Raw genomic sequence first — 16,875 nt, 5'->3', positions numbered from 1 at the left:
TCGGTTCAAAAAATGTATCCCCATCCAGCTACGTATGCCACATTCACTTTTTTTTTTTTCCTCCTGGTCGGTCTGCATCTTCCAAACCGATCCAACATGTTTTCGTCTGGTTGCAGCGGTTTCTATATGGTACATTACATACTTCATACGTATCTAGCCAAAGATATCCAGCTTACTGTTCTTGCTCTTTTGCAACATGAAGGAGATTACGAGATCAAGCTAGGCGGACTGTGCAGTGTTCCGCTCAATGCCCCTCCCGACACCCCCTCCCGATGCCTCTAATCCAACATGTTTCTTTCCAAAACTCAAATGTTTGTTGAATGTTGCCTATGCCTGTGCCTGTGCTTGTACCATATAGGTAGTATGATTGTGTGCGTGGGTGCGAAATCCCGTAGACGGCTTCGGGTTGGAGTGGGATTAATTCACCTTTCCTTCCTTCCTTCCTTCCTTCTATCCAGCTCCGAGATTTTGAGTTACGTTACCATAATATACGGCGAGGTGGCGGAAGGTATCTCCCTTTCTTCCTTCCCTCCCATTATCTTCCCATTTGCGAACGAGAACAAGCGTGGTGCAGCGTTAGCCCTATCAAATGACCCAACATCTGACCAAAAACCCGGTCTTTCTTCTGTGATTGAACGACTCGAACAAAACTCCCAAAAAGAAAGAAGAAGAAAAAGAAAACAAGAAACACCGTGCCAGGGCCCAGGAACAAGGAGCATGCATCGTGGTAGTGGATGCACCGAAACAGGCCCAAGACAATTCTGGAAAATGGCCTGGTGGAAAAGCGAGACAGGCATGAAGTTTGAGCAGCAAGCTAGCTGGGAGGTTTTTTCTTCCTGGGCGCACTGTGGCTTTTCTTTTTTCCCACCTTTCCTCCAGGCATCTGCTTCCGGGCAATCGTCCATACAACAACAGTCACTTTGGTCCCTCGTCCGAATGGACCTTTCTGAGTGCGAGATCCGATATATAATTCTTAGTGACTCCCCACCATGCCATCCCTCCTTTTCTTGAAGCCTATATCTAAAAATTAAATCCACCGCATCATCCACTACTATACTACACCATCTTATTTAACATTAACATTCCTCTTGACGTCTTCAGCGCTATATTCGGATCCACACCTTCTTCAACCAGAAATAATTCTTTGATCTTCCATATTATATAATATAGTATATATATCCTCGAGGATTGGCCTATATACAGCTATTGAATGACCTCTTGCACTGCGCTATAAATTAAAAATCCCTTTCATCTCTTCCTCTATAAATATACTCGCCCCTCCTCACCCTCCTCTGTAGATTAGCAGCAGCAATACACATACAAGATGCCTGCTTTAATAACAAATTGCTCCTCTGAACCGGAGTACTCGAGTTACGAACTACGACAAAAGATCCGAAGGGGCGAAATTAAGGGCTCGACATCCGGCCTTGCGCGAACAATGCAAGCAAATCTCATCGTCCTCCCATCCCGATATGCCAAAGACTTTCGAAACCTTTGCCTCCGAAATCCTGTTCCATGCCCTCTCCTCGAGTACACTTCCCGTGGCGACTACACCAGCAGACTAGCTCTCGACTCTGATCTTCGAACAGATATTCCAGCCTATAATGTTTTCAAGGACGGAAAGCTGGTCTCCCGTCGCAAATCCAATATCATGGACGAATGGACTGATGACCACGTTGGCTTCTTAATTGGCTGCTCATACAGCTTCGAAACTGCGCTTAAGGAAGCCGGACTCGAACCAATGTGCTCCAAGAAGAACATGGCCGTCCCCATGTATGTCACCAACATCCCACTCAACTCCGCCGGTGTCTTCTCTGGATACTACGTCGTTAGCATGCGCAGCTATAAACCATGCGATATCCCTCGTGTGCGAGAGATCACTGGTCAATACGTCAAGCAACATGGCGAGCCGATCGCTTGGGGCTGGGAGGGAGCCGAGAAGATTGGGGTCAAGCGCAAGATCGAAATGGGGCTTGTCGACTTTGGCGACTTTGTGGATATTCCTGATGATGAAGTGCCAGTATTCTGGGGTTGCGGTGTCACTCCACAGGTGGCGGTGCAGGAGAGCAGGCTGAAGGGTGTAGTCATGTCGCATTTACCTGGGTATGTATATGCATCCTTCTTTTTGATTCCATTACCTTATATTCAGCCTTTCCCGGCCAATGCTTCCCCTTCCATCCTGGGAATTGCATATGCACAATCGCGAATAGACCAGGACACAATTGGTGCAAACGCAGCTGCCAGTCACCTCGCGTTTTCCATTTTTTCGTTCTTGTTGTCATTGCTGAAGAAAAAATTTTCACTTCGAGCAAATCGCTAATTCGTATTTGTCCATAGTTCGATGTTTGTCACGGATCTGGATCCTGATGATGAATCTTTCTTGTTGTAAATGCAAGAACCGGTCTCTCCAACGAATACCCCTTCCGGCGCTTAGGTCTTCGGAACCTCCCTTCTGATATCCCACACCTTATTCTGCTCCACGGAGTGCCCAAACTTTTTTAATCAGCATCTTCCACATATTTCTTTTGCATTTTTCGGCTATAGTGATACCACCTGCACGATGATACCACCGGGCGAATTTTCCACTTTTATTTTTTTTTTCCCTTTTTTACCTTAACGACCCCAACGAATCTCAACTCAAATTCTGTTTTGCTTTGTTGCCTGTTTTTTTTTTTTGCTTTTTGAACGAGCATGATACTCCCATAGAGTTTGATAGACTTCATTTTTTTTTTCTCGTCTGTTTTTTCCTATATCCATTTTGCGATAACTTATTATTTGCCAACATTTGTACTAATGCTTTCAGCATACATTTTCCGGTGCGGGTTGCGATTTTTACCTTTTTTATTTTTTTATTTTTTTATATTTTATTTTTCTTTGTGGCATTTTTCCTGCATAGCTTGCTCGGGTTCGCTTTCTCTCCCCTATCATTTCTAATGGTTACGCCCTCATCCTTTTCTCCCTCCTTTTCTTCTGTACATGTACGATACGTATCTCCTTTGTTCTCATTCCCCTTCATTCTTAGCGTCCACTGTTTTTTGACCTATCATTTGCATAGCATAGCTACTTTTTTGCTCATTCTTTTCCCTGTTTTCGCATTGCATAGAAGGGTTGGGATATCTCCACAAGTTGGCTGGCCTTTTGTCTTTTTACACACCGCCTGTACATGTATCACCACGCAAGAAAAAGAGGCCCTGTAGATCAGATCCGATGGTTTTAGTTTTAATCTAATACACCACGATATCATTTAATTCACCTTCCTATTCATATTTTTCGTATATACATTAGCTGATCGAATTCCGGCTGACGTCAATGAGAAACACCCTGATTCACAAACACATATTAATTGGTCTCCTTCCAGGTGAAAATCATAAAAGCTTGAGCGTTATAGCTAGCTCCAACATGGCAATTAACCCTGCGAATTGGATCAATCGGACTATCAATTGAAACCTCAAACCACCCCCTTTTAGCGAGGTGGGAAAAAATTCTAGTTGATCGCGTGAACCATTGCATTGGCATTGCACATGCCTGCTCAGATGGAAGGGTAACGGACTTTCCCCGCCCGGCCAGTTTTTACCCCAAATCCTCGATTGAATCTGTCAAGTGGGCTTTTTGTCGAATTTGTCTCAAGATGACACCCTCGGTTTATACCAATACCTCATCTGCCTTATGAAACACCGACAATTTTTTGAGGTTTAACGTTTAAACTAGTCGAGAAAGGAACGTTAAACAGAAATGAAAGAAAAACCCACACACCACAAGAAAAAACCGCCGGTCCGCTTGCATGGCAAGCACCTATTGTTCCCGGGGGCCAATTGTTCATCCGTTCCACCTCTGGCGCTAGCTGGCGGCGGATGAACAATTAGAGTACAGGGGAGAATGAAGCAGGCAGTAAACAATTCTGCACGACTTATTACTACTTTGGGCTCCGATAACCGGGTGATTGCAGCGAAAAAAAAATTATATCCCGGCTCGGGGGCAACCTCGAGAAGAAGCATGGGCTATATTTTCGGAGAGACTGAGACCTTTTTTTGCATATTAATATTGGTGTGGGATGTTCTGGGATGTGATATTGGAAGATATGAAATTTAGGGTTGTAATACCTCTTAGTAGGAAATATATTACATGAGAATAAAGCTTCAATAGGTAAAGTTGACGCATGTTTTTTTTCTGTACTTAAATTTTATTTTTATTTTTTATTTTTTATTTTGTTTTTCCCCCTACAATATGAAAGAGTTTTTCCGAAATGCAAATGTCAAAATAACGAATATGGGCCCCCTCCTTTTCTTCATTATGGCACTTTAGGGAAACTGAAGCATAACCTAGCAAGTTGAAAGTTGCACCAATGGTTCCCTCGTGCCCTAACCCTGGATGAAGATTTTTAGGACTAAGCATCATGAAGTCAACCTCCAAGATTAAACGCTCGGCCCTTGTCTTGTCCTTCCGGGTTTCTTCCCGACGATTCGGGTTAGACGCAGGTATCCCCGTCGTACAATGGACGATAATGCAAGAATGCAGATGGCCGTTTAATTCGGCAACTCGAAAAAAAAGGAAGAGATATCAAATTTCGAAGTTTTGCGATATTGCAATCAGGGTCGAGGCCGGGCGAGATCCTATCATGCAACCATGCACGCCGCTTTTCTAGCACAACAGGACGACAGCAGTGGCAAAAGCTGCAGCAGCTCCCATCGCCTTCCTCAGATTGTCTCCGATCCCGCCTGCCGCGGCGTTCTCCTTAGGTTCGGCAGTATTGTTATTGGCTGGCTCGTCCCAGGGATGAACGGCCCTCGCCAACCACCATTCCCCTGCAGCATGATCAATGCCAATATAAGAAGTGAACATTAGCTGGTTAAGGGCGATTACAGGTCCCTTGTCGGGCCAAGATTGCTTAACAAGTGGATCATCTGCGTTCAGGATATTGGCCACGGCATGGTCGGGATCGAGGCCTTGGATGTAGCTGATATAGAACTCTTGGGGGATGGTGACAGTGAATCCGCGATTTCCGTTAATAAATGAGATGGTGAGATTGTACAACTCGTCCGGGATCGAAGTCGAGGGAAGGTTGTGAATGTCGTATGCCGGCATCCCGTTTATAATTGCGGCACCTGTAGCGTCAACGAACGATTTGTATACTGAAGATGGAAAGATGTTGGAGGTACGACCTGAAAGGTCGACCGTTGCGATGTATGAGTCGCCACCCAAGATTTCTTTCCTGCCGACTACAATACTGGTAACGTTGAGTGTGAATGGGTTGGAACTATTGGAGAGGGGCGAGGGTGGACCGATTGGCTGAGTGAACTTATCACCCATAAAATGGGATTGGTTGTAGCCATCGAATTCAAGTTCGTAGATAACCAAGGGCCGTGGAGGGATGCTATGCGCTGGCTTGCCATGGGTGCTGTTTCCACCAGTATAGTAGATCCCAACCTGCTCTTTGCCTGGGAAGAAGGTTTGAAGAAACGTAGAGTTAGGGCCTAGACCGAGCGTGCCCCAGTCTTGACCAACGAAATTTGGCTCGTCGGTGGTTTGGATTCCAAATTTGAATTCATCATTTTTGAGATCTGGAACGGCATCAAAGCCTGATACGGTGTCTCTGCCGAAGGACGACCCATTGCTCCCTTCGAATGTGGAGCTTTCGTTGGCTGCAAAAATGCCACTGTATCCAGACTCACAAATTTCGATTTGGGTGCTGTTCTCACAGAGGCTAGCGCTTTTGACGTATGTTTCTGAGTCGTAAAAGTGAGGAGCGACCCAGACATGCTGAGGAGGGGCCCCGATAGCGAGGTGGATGCCAAAACGACCTTGGAACATTCCCCCAGATTCATTAACAGGATTGCGAACAAATTCATTGGGAACTCCCAAAGGTCCGGGACCAATATAAGAAACATATGGGACAACCACAGTCGCTTGAGTGCGATTAATCGCGATTGCAAGCGCCAAAGTTAAGGTTTTAAGAGTCGATAGGGTGGACATCGTCGAGGACTCGCGAGGTTAAGACTAGAGTATGAGATATTGATTGTAGACCCTACTATGGTTCTCTAGTTATTGAAGGATGTTGAATTTTATACAGAGGATATAGACTTCATTTTATATGTTGAAGTGTCATCTGGGAATTCGAAGCCGGGTCGGCATTCATAAGTCGATACTTTGGGTATGCGCAGTGGTCGACATGGTCAGTGCACTTGTTCGGAGTCGATTTGACCTTGCAGGGCTTGCATCGATACTACGCCCCCGCAAGATATTGCCGATAGTGAACAAGATCTAGATATCGGCAGTCCAAGGTCTTGGAAATTCCGCAGTACGCTGTCATGTCGGAGTTTTGTTTCCGATGACATCGACATTATGGTCAGTAAACCTTGTGAATACAGCACCAAGGTGCTGCTGCGGCTCCTTTCACGTAATGGGTATGTGAATATATAACCACCCATGCCAATGAAAGCTCTTGTGCAACATTGGCGGATACCCTTGGCAGTAGTTTATCGATTGTATTGGGCAGACGTATTGTTCGCCAATGGATTATACATCTCGTATTGCAGTTACGGGTATATCGGCTAAAATACTATACAACGCCAAAGAACACAGCCAAACGTATGTGCCGGCTGCGGGATAAAACCCTTTACGATGCTCACCACATGATACGAAAGTGGCATGATTCTTCTGTCGCTAATCTATATGCAGACATTCAGTTGCTGCGGACCATACCATACTACGTATTTTCGATTTCGTGAGGGCAGTCGAGGTGACTATGTTGGAATTTAGGCCCCTGATGTGTTGCGGCAGTTGTTAGAAGTTATAGGTTTAGGCTGGTGCTTGGCATCCAGCGCCTGCCCAGGTCATGTCCGAGCTTGACATCTATCTTCGTTGTTATTGGGGACAGTGCCATAAAAATTTTTAATAGCTTTTGGGATGGAGGTGCTTAAGCTACGCTGGTGAGTTTTATATCACAAATAATCGACCCGTTCTTTAGATTCCATCAATCGAAAAGGCTAGGTAGTCTAATATTCTACTTGAAGTTTGATACATATATTCGATCAAGTGAATTTTTCTCAATTGATCGATATCGGCCTGAGTTTATGAAACAGATACTCCTTAGTTTATTGAAGTGGGTGTTGCATAACACTGACGAACACGGTTTAAATCGGCAACTGATCGATAAATTAACGGCGATGGCAGAATTTCCTAGATCTTTCATTTCTATGACGCCACATACGAGCTTGTTTCGGAAAACCTTTAAATTGTGTGATGCATCAGATATTGCTGCACAGCCTCAGAATGCGCGGTATCAGAAATCTGCCACCAGAACTAACCAGGACTATACGCTAATAAATGCGAACTAAATTCACAATTCTTACGTATTAGAAGTAATATTCCGATGAGGTAACTGTGTACATACATATAAGTGGTACTATTCCCCATCTAGAAAAAGCAACTAGAGAGATCTCGCCTTGGCACGGACCGGTTGTGGGGCTGCTCCGTAAAACTAGGAAGCCGGAAGACTATCTACGGAGGGTTTTTTGCGATGGGAAGTATCGAATTTTAAGCTTCGAGGCTATTGCAGGTTCCAGATGCACAGAGGGGCATGTGTGCATGGCTATTGGCTTGCTGTGGGAAGTCTATCAGGAATGGTACTTGTGATGCACGCCATAGCTACATATTTATATTGGTTTGATGTCTAGATTTGGATACCGCCTGGAGAGAATATGTAAGGGAAAAGCGGGAGGGACTTGGTATTTCTACTACGGAGATGTGGTTCCGAGTGGCTACCATTCTGAACCGGAGGATGATATTTCAATCGCGGGGCAAAATCTATAATATTCCGCACAATTAGATACGTTACCATAGTAATTACCTAGTATTGGTGCTAAAGAGCCCCATTACTTACCTACTTAAGTACTTATATTGAAGAAACACATGGTAGTTGTCTCGGTACGATCTCTTGAGGCATGCAGGTAGTTGCACTTGTGGCGTTTTTATGGTCAAGTTCGGTAGATAGACTCCGAAGTTCAATGCATCCTTAGAGGCGGGTTTATATTTATCCAGCCTGAACATTCGTTTTTAAATACTCGTGGCTACGCCATCGCACTAGTTGGTCGGTCACAAGCGAATGTGCAGTAGTTTGTTCCTGATACCAGGCTTATTATCCTTGTTGATTCGGGAGATATTCTTAAACTGGGCACTAAGCCTCGACCTGCGGGGTCGTGGAATCAGTTATATATCATGCTAAAGACTAGCTAATTCAATTACCTTACTGCTTTAGAGAAACCCCTCCGCCAAGGCGTAGTGCTATACAAATGGGGATCTGTTATACTGGGGCCTGGATCCCCGATGCCCGGGCAACATTATGCATCGCGAAATTGCGGTAGGTATTTGCGAGTGGGGATAATAATCATGCAGAAGATGCTTAGCTGCATCGCTTATCTGACCTTGGTATATAACCCCTTATCGAGAGGACCTAGGCTCGATCGACCTTATCCTTGATTTGTTTCCCTTCTACTACTACTAGCTAAATAGCATTCTAGTAGGATAGAACTCGAGAAGGGTACTTTTACTCTTGTACAAGCTATTACTTCATATTGAACTTTATATAGCTTTAAAGCTTTCGTTTCGAAACATCGTATCCTAGAACCCCTGTCGAGGCCTACCGAATTCCACGACATATACATTTCAGATTTCAACTTAGACGCCATGTCTTCTAGCGTTCCTGGACGACCTGGCTCCGTGCAGTCGTTAGATTCTTTAAACGCAAGAATCAAGCATTTCTCCAACTGCCTCCCACTTCCTTCTACACGTATACATGTTCTAAGCTGGCTTTCCAGAATCGACACCACGACGGACCTGCCGCACGATGCTCAAGAATATGTAAACGAAGATATCTTATCTTCGAACGACGATCTTACCAGTTTATCGAACTTCAGCTTGGTAGAAGATGACGAGTCCGTTTCTAGCTCTGAGATGGTACCTCCAGTGGACCTTACTCAGTGTATACCTTCTATCCGATTAAATGGCGACTCTACCGCCTTGTTACCAGCCGGAACTAGTGGGTTACTAAGGCGTTTAAATCCACGGCGCCTTACTCGCGGTTGTCTTCCTATATGGGAACGTGCCCGGTTAAAGGGCATGTACCCACGAGAGAGGCTGGATGATTCATATTTTTCAACAGAAACCACCGGGAATATTGTTGACCATATCAACTATATTGTCCGGCAGTCCATGCATAATACGATAGATCGAGTCCCGGAGAGCGGCTGGCATCCTTTAGTTGTTAGGATTTTGGAAGGTATTGGACTTGATGAAGAGGTGGAGTCTCGGTTGGAAGTCCACTTGGCGGCAGACCGTCGTTTTAATACTCTACCCAAAAACGCGCCGGATGTCGGGGTGGCTATTCATATCCAAGGGCGTAGCTTGGGCGGAGATACAGGTATTTCCCCTAGTGTAATTAGCGTACGATCGTGTACGAGAATTTCACATGCTCACACTTCATCCTAGGAACCCAAATCACACCCCCAAGGAATCATTTACATAGCGATCCCAAATACGTCTCTCTCAACCCTACCCGTTTTCAAACTTGCCGATATTCACCCCTCTTTGCACTGGCGGAAGTTAAGTCTGCGACTGGAGATCTGTTGGAAGCACGCAGACACGGTGCGATTGGGGCAGCGTCGACATTGCTGAAAGCTAGGTCGTTAGGTGCAGAAGACACTATTGTCTCTTGCGTACCTTTTTTCACAGTCATTGGTAGCATTTGGTGTCTTAATCTTCTATATGAAACCGAGGATGGGTCTTTTTGTGTCGAGCCGACGCCTCTTTTTGAGGACACAAAGACATTTTTAGGAGCTCTTACTGTCGTCTGCGTAGTTGACGAGCTCCGAGCATATGGGTGTAACGAGTGGTGGCAGAACTTCGTTGGAGGTCGTTGTGTAGGAGTTTTGGACGAGGTAGCAGTTGAAAATAGGCGGTCTCGTATGCTGAGTACTTGGTAGGTTCTAATCGGTAGTCGGTTTTAGTCTCGAGGACTGACGGTGTAAGGAGTTTTTTTTTTGGCTTGTTTTAACATTAATTTTCGTCCGTAAATATTATCCGAAGAGTATGGTTTCACGTAGTGGATATAAATTGAAGTCTATCTTGTAGTCATGATAATGACGCGCCAAAGTGAAAAGTATATATACTAAGTAGGTACCTTCGATTACTTAATTTTGCTACAAATTCTCAGATTCGATCGGCCCCATCTCGGCGGAGACACAATTTCCATCTTGAATTTAATAGGGAATTGCTACGGGAACCCCCCCAAATACCCCGGAGACCCCCTTTCCAATACTATATTTCATGAAGAAAATGATTCGTGATTTAATTGTATTATGTAGAATAAGACTACTGGCCTGCCTACTGACTAGCCTACCTACCTACCGACCTACCTACCGGACTACCTACGCACCTATCGGCCTACTCGTAAGCTACTAGCAGCAGCCGAAACGACTTGAAAACAGGTACGTAGGCTAGTAAACTGGTGGGCCCGTAGGTAGGCCCGTAGGCATTGTGCCGGAAGGAAGGTATTTTTCAATACCGTTCCAATCCAAATACAAGGAATTTTTCAGCCTTAATACCGTTTCAATGCATATTGAAAACTACAATGCCTAAGTATAAATAGTTACTTACTTAATATTATAATTAATTTGGTAGTACGACGAAAAGTGCGTATTAATACCGGATTAATATCATCCCCCTTTCTGGCACAGTAGATAGGTAGCGGGAAGTAGGAAGTAGGTAGGTCGGTAGGTAGGTCGGTAGGTAGGTATGCTAATCAGTAGGCAGGCCAGTAGTCTTATTCTACATAATACAATTAAATCACGAATCGTTTTCTTAATGAAATATATTATTGGAAAGGGGGCATACGGGGTGTTTTGGGGGGTTCCCGTAGCAATTCTCACTTAATATTATATTTTAGAAATACTTTTTTGAATTCTACCGGCCTACCAGTCTACGGATACCACCTAGTACCTGTCAAGGATGAGGTTGGTGCATAAGGTTGTGGTATTTTGTCGAATTATGTGTTGTGTGGAATAGCTGGTCAACATACATACGCATACATGTTCAAATTCAAGCTTGAGTGATATACTAATCCTGATATGAGCACCATAAAAATTGGGCACAAGGCCAGTCGAAACTAGGAATACTATAAGCATCAAATTCATCCCTGACAAAGTAATATTTAGGTGCATTTTAAGTATATTCTTTGTGAATTCTGCGACTTGCTGGCTATCTGACAAATATTGCGTATCGTACACAAAACAGCTTGTATTCATACATTTGATTGCGATGAATTCATGAAGCGAGCTCACTAAAGAAATTTCGAAAGAGAAGATTTAGATAGAATGCGAGCGAAATGAAGGGTTTTTTTTTGTTGTAGATGTAAGGCACCATATTACTATACCACCAAATTTCCGTTCGGGCATATGAATAAACTGCAATTTAATTGTTCTTACCAATGGAGTGCCCGCTGAAGTGGAGTCATTGTGCCGTAGCGCCATGGCACGAGTGCACTTTTCAGATATCTGAAAAGTGTCAACTAGTAGCAGGCAAAGACTGGCGGGCCATAGGAATTGCCCTGGGCTTTGCACTTCCCAGAACAACATTTTTCAGGATACTTAAGATCGCAAGGTGATCCCTTCTTATCGCAATAAGCAATTTTAGTGACAGTAACTGTCTTAGTAGCTATTGCAGTAACCGTCTTCACGGTAGTTTCGGTCAGAGTATCGGTTTTGACTGTGATTAGGGCTGTGGCGACGGTACTGGTTTCTGTCGCGACAGGTTTGGTAATAGTCTTCACAATTTTGTCGATAGTTGTGTAATAAGTCTTGTAAATGGTCTTCGTGAATGTTTTTGGGATTGTAATAGTTTGAACGTCGACCGAAGAAACGGTAACTGTGGCAAAAGTGGTTGGAGTCACTGTAGTGTACGTGTGGACTGTTATTGTCTTATATGTTGGAATTGTGACCGTTGTATGAACAGTCGAGGTTTTTGTGGTGTATGGGTTGAATTTTTTACAGTAGTATTCGATCTGGTCTGGGGAAATGTCCTGGGGGAGATAGGAAGGAATCTTGTAGTCTCCACGCTTCTGGTATGGCTTGTAGTACGGCTTCGGGCTGACTTTGGTGATCGTATAAGTGGCGGTGATGGTCTTTGTTTTAGTAGCGACTTTAGTATCAGTAGTGACGACAGTGGCCTTGACCTTGCTTGTCAAAGTAACTTCGTCCGTCTCAGTTACTTTGTTTATGACTGTTATGAGGGACTTATAAGTTTTGACGAAGGTGGAAACGGCGATTTCGGTCGTGAACGACAGCTCTTTCTTAGTGACAGTCTGAATTTCAGTGTAGGTATTGGTGAGAGTGACCGGGCGGGCATTCTTAATCTTGACATCGGTGACTGTATGGTATCTAAAAAAAAAGGAATCGGTATTCTATTAATAATTATGCGAATATATAAGAATTTGGACAAGCGCTCAGACTTACTTGGTCACATAGGCCGTTTTGGTTTTCGTGACCCAAGTAGTGGCCGGCAAATGAAAGTACTTTCGACAGAAGTCCTTGGTGTCTGGGAGGTATGATGGCGCATCGAATGCATCTTTGATTTGATCTGGAGAGCACTTGCTCTTGCAGTAGCCGTCTCCGCCTGGATAGGGACTGGCGGTGGCAACCGTAGCCAATGCGGCCACAATCACAGACTTGGTATCGAATCGCATTGTCCGGAATTTGAATTTCGAAGATGGCCTCGAAGCAAAGACAGAATCTAGAAGTTTTCAAGTGGGTTGTTACTCTAGCTCGAAGTTGCGGTGAATGAGAAATGAAGATAGCGACTTCGAGAGGCCATTGTCGCCATTTTATAACATTTGGCAGTGCTATTAGCCAGCAACTTGACTTGCTAGAGCCTAAACGTTTTCTCTTAAAAGCCGGGAACTCCCACAATCGATTTTGTTGAAGCCAACATTATTATTATTTGTCTCGGTCTAGGCATCTTGTAGACCGACTTTTACGCAGAGGGTTCATATTTCGTGGAAGCTGGTTTATGAGACTATCTTGCCCATCGTGAGGCCCGTATATACCTAGAAGTACAGTGTGCCTGCAGATACAAGTAATTAGGTGTAGTCTGGAGGAAGCCGTCTCGCGTGGTTAACTTTTGACCGGGATATGCATATATGAGGCTCCTAGCGGACTAACTCAAAAAGTTCCAAAGCTGAGGTCCTGAACAAGGGAAATATTCCGATGGATCTTTTTTTAGCATAAACGGGATACTCAACGATCGATGCTTAAACATCGATATAGACCGTTGAGACGTAAGTATGTCGCAGCCAATTGAAACCTTTTGTCAGTATAGTACGTAAACCGTTTAACAGATAAGTAGAGAAAAGTCTGCCATGATGTAAACGATTATCTTTGCTCCGCAAACCAGCGTCTTAGGTCTCAGTTGTCCATCATCCCCAACGCTGGCAACGTATACTGCGGCTGCATGCAATCCCGTTTCCTCTCAAAGTCTCAGCCCTTACGAGCGAGACCCCGCACGCGCTAAATATCATGCCAATTAATTTCGATGTCTGACTAGTCTCGAGGCCGCGAGGCACGATCCGTGCATGGAGGTGAACACATGTAACCCCATAAAATGCATGATATGAGTTTCCGCCGTTTTTAGTTGTCGGGTGTGGTCTTCTTCTTGGCATTATAATGATCACGTTGGAGGAGTAAATTAGTTCCCTGTAGTATCATAAATTTGTATCTCTGGTATTTCATTAGAGGCTTGGTCCTGTAAAGCAGTTTGAAGATGGCATCTAAACTTTTATACCACAAACGTACAGAATATACATAATCTCTCTTCAAGTTGTTGCTAGCGTATATCTATCAGATAATGAAAATAGAAGCGGCCAGTGCAACATTGTCGAGGATTGATCCCTGTAATGCGTTGAAGGGCGAACTCCGAACAAATGTCCAACGCCAAAGTTTACAACCCCCCTGATTCTTAGAAGCTATTTTAGCTTAGAAACTTGCGAGCTTTCACTAGCCTTTCGTAAACGAGATATACTGCATGTTCATAAAACCCAACTACTCGAGTACAACTTTGCCACTATAGTTCACCCTTTTATCGGTCATGATTCTCTTGAGCCGCAAAGTTCCCCGCTTGCAGACTATACTGAGGGTTTGGGAAGATGGACTGAGAGCATAAGAGGAATGGACCGGAATATGGCCGCCGACTTGAACAACAAACGTGCATCAAGAAGCACATGTCGGCTTCTACCTGTCTTGAAATTTGGGCGAGATGATAGTGGCGTTTTCTCATGTCAAGCACCGGAATACTTTCCTAGCACGGTTGCTGAGTTTTTGAGGATGGGCGGTAGGAACCCGGCAATATTTCATTTTGACTATCAAAATCTTGGAAGTGTTCTAGTTCTAATGTTGTGAGCATGGAAGTCGAGAGGGCTCTGTACCTGTTGAACTTTTATGATATTCGAGCTTGGGTTTGGGATGGTGCGGAGGAGGCCCCGGATCAAGAGCCCCAGCAGCTGGAACTTACCCCGGCTGGGATTTCTTCGAATTATCTTCGATGTTTGGAAGAGATTTCTGTGGCTGTCAGTCTGAAGCTCCGAAGGTGCGCTCTAGGAGACTAGATGAGATCAGGGTTTCACCGAATCAAGGACTTTAATTTATTGCGCTGGCGAAGGGTTGCAATTGATAGGATCTAAAGATTTTAAGGTTGTGATACATAAAAGATTATGACGCAAAATAAAACATATTATTGATCTTGAGCTGTCGTGTCGACCGAACAATAACCCTAGAAACTATGGTCCCGTATTAAGTAATCATCGTTCAGTTACCCTGTCAATCGTGTTGTTTGTCGATCTTGTGTAACAGAATGGCGACAACCACCTCAACGCGTGTAGGAGGGCTTATGCATGTACCCGAACAGTTAGTGCCAGCCAGAGTTAACGATTCTTACACAGTACTTTAATTCTGATTGCCTGTCCTCCAATTAAACCTGAGAGCTCATATATACAAGACGAATAGTTAAGTCGGCACTCTTCATTGTTGTACGAGGCAATCGATGATGGTTACAGCCACGCGTAAACGATCTTTTTCTACATCTAGTTCGACCCCGGCCAACTTTCCTCTTCCTCCAACCGTTGAAGCAAAACGATTCAAGTTGCAAAATGGTGAGGCCAAGGAGAATTTAGCCCTCCAAGCTACCCCTGAGGTTATCCGGTGGTTGTCGGAAATCCTGCCGCCCGAAAAGAGAGCACTCCTCCCCAAGCTGTCCGATTTACCACCAACCGTGGACATACCAGAATTTCAAAAAGTACAGAAAGCTGGAAAATTTCCTTTCCAACCACAGATACCAAAGACACTTTCCCGTTCTCTGTTGTCGGGTGATATTAAAAAGGCGGGGGAAGATTTAGCGGATTTTGAATTACACCAGAGTGACGCTGGTAGTAACCCGAGTGTACGGGGAGGATCTCCTGGAAAGGACGACGCGAGTTCGGCATCAGGTCTTCATGAAAAAACTTCAGAATCAGATACCTCAGATCGTTTCTCAGAAGTAACGTCATCCGGGATTGTCGAATCGCGCCTCCAACTTCGTCATTCCAATCCACCCATCTTATTTTCGCACCACAACCAAACTATCAAAGGGGCCTTGCCCCCAGGCGTTAGAGAACTCATAAAACGAACCAGCCCAGACAATCTAGCGCAACAATGTCTTCCAGGCTGTTTAAAGGTACAATAGGCTAGATGGCCTGTTTAGAGCCAAACCGCTAATGGGTCGTGTCGTCCAGGATGATTTGGAAAAAGAGTACCCAGACGCAGCTTTGCCAAGTTGGTTATTCTCAAAGGCAAAGACTATTGAAGACAATACAAAGTCGCTTCTGCTACAAGTTAAACGGATTGTTCAGATGAGCACGGATTTGCTTATACTCAACGCCGATGAACATCCGTGGAGCGAACTTGTTAATTGTATTCTAAACGGGGTAGTAAGAAAGCAGTTATTCGAGAAACCCATCCGTAAGCTCCAAGTCAAGAGGATGTACATGCACGTGTGAGGACTCTATTCTTTCACATACTCAAGGTATAACAAGACTAATTTCATTAATAATAGGGGGGAGGAATTCGAAAGCTATTTCGAGGCAGCTTACCTTGATAATGTACTTGATATTGAGGTGAATTTCATATTTGAGGCGAATGTTTCTTATCCAGGGTCGCCGTTGAAAAAGCTCAAAGAAGAGTCCCTATCGGAGCAAGTCCCAGAGGATTTTAACTTGAGTCCTCTTTGGGATACTCTGTCACGATATTGCCCTGCGTTTGCCGTTATCAAGGCAACGTGTCAAGCGGGTAACTGGCAAGAAGCCCAGATGCATGCCGGCATGGGGGCCGTCGCTATCCTGGAAAAGGCCAGATCACTTGGTGCGAGCAAGGAGCTTCTGCCCTGTGTTCCGGCGATCGTCGTGATTGGTCATAGGTGGGAATTGAACCTAATTTACGAAGATGATGGTGGTAACTATGTAAGACACCATTTGAATACTGGTATAGAAGCATTTTAACTGACTGGCTTGATTCTGCAGATTGTGGGGGGCCCTTGGTATATTGGCGGTTCGAACTCCTTCCTAGAGGCACTAAAGTTGGTTCTTGTTATAGAAGAACTGTGGAAGTATGGTGGCAAGGAGTGGTGGTCTGTTATGGCGGAAGATGTGGCTGTAAAGGCATGCCAAAAGTATATCAATCCAACAAAAGAAGGGTCAACGAGACCAGCCAATCCGAAATGAGTGGCCTTCGATTATATGGATTTACGGTGACCCCACATATCATTGTAACTAGTCTCATTGTCATGGGAGAGCAACTTGATACT

The 16,875-nt window shown here is 44.5% G+C and overlaps 5 protein-coding genes across 5 annotated transcripts; 3 read left to right on the top strand and 2 right to left on the bottom strand.

Annotated features, from left to right (window-relative positions):
• Positions 1-1,324: 1,324 nt before the first annotated feature.
• Positions 1,325-2,389, top strand: DFL_001161 (uncharacterized protein; the record flags this gene model as incomplete). The annotated part of the gene is made up of 2 exons (XM_067629739.1): positions 1,325-2,103; positions 2,338-2,389. 2 exons carry the CDS (start codon positions 1,325-1,327, stop codon positions 2,387-2,389), a joined length of 831 nt encoding a protein of 276 aa, XP_067495729.1.
• A 2,249-nt stretch (positions 2,390-4,638) lies between these two features.
• Positions 4,639-5,970, bottom strand: DFL_001160 (uncharacterized protein; the record flags this gene model as incomplete). Its single annotated transcript, XM_067629738.1, has 1 exon — positions 4,639-5,970. One exon carries the CDS (start codon positions 5,968-5,970, stop codon positions 4,639-4,641), a length of 1,332 nt encoding a protein of 443 aa, XP_067495728.1.
• A 2,712-nt stretch (positions 5,971-8,682) lies between these two features.
• DFL_001159 (uncharacterized protein) lies at positions 8,683-9,977 on the top strand (the record flags this gene model as incomplete). Its single annotated transcript, XM_067629736.1, has 2 exons — positions 8,683-9,415; positions 9,484-9,977. The coding sequence occupies 2 exons, from the start codon at positions 8,683-8,685 to the stop codon at positions 9,975-9,977; spliced, it is 1,227 nt and encodes a 408-aa protein (XP_067495727.1).
• A 1,583-nt stretch (positions 9,978-11,560) lies between these two features.
• Positions 11,561-12,733, bottom strand: DFL_001158 (uncharacterized protein; the record flags this gene model as incomplete). Its single annotated transcript, XM_067629735.1, has 2 exons — positions 11,561-12,428; positions 12,504-12,733. 2 exons carry the CDS (start codon positions 12,731-12,733, stop codon positions 11,561-11,563), a joined length of 1,098 nt encoding a protein of 365 aa, XP_067495726.1.
• Positions 12,734-15,084: 2,351 nt separating this feature from the next.
• Positions 15,085-16,792, top strand: DFL_001157 (uncharacterized protein; the record flags this gene model as incomplete). Its single annotated transcript, XM_067629734.1, has 4 exons — positions 15,085-15,750; positions 15,809-16,068; positions 16,129-16,531; positions 16,592-16,792. 4 exons carry the CDS (start codon positions 15,085-15,087, stop codon positions 16,790-16,792), a joined length of 1,530 nt encoding a protein of 509 aa, XP_067495725.1.
• Between the last annotated feature and the right edge of the window lie 83 nt (positions 16,793-16,875).

This window comes from Arthrobotrys flagrans (assembly GCF_004000055.1).
Source record: "Arthrobotrys flagrans strain CBS H-5679 chromosome Unknown unitig_15, whole genome shotgun sequence".
Classification (NCBI taxonomy): domain Eukaryota; kingdom Fungi; phylum Ascomycota; class Orbiliomycetes; order Orbiliales; family Orbiliaceae; genus Arthrobotrys; species Arthrobotrys flagrans.
The sequence above is the reverse complement of the archived record's forward strand: the minus strand, read 5'-3'. Positions and strand labels throughout refer to the sequence as shown.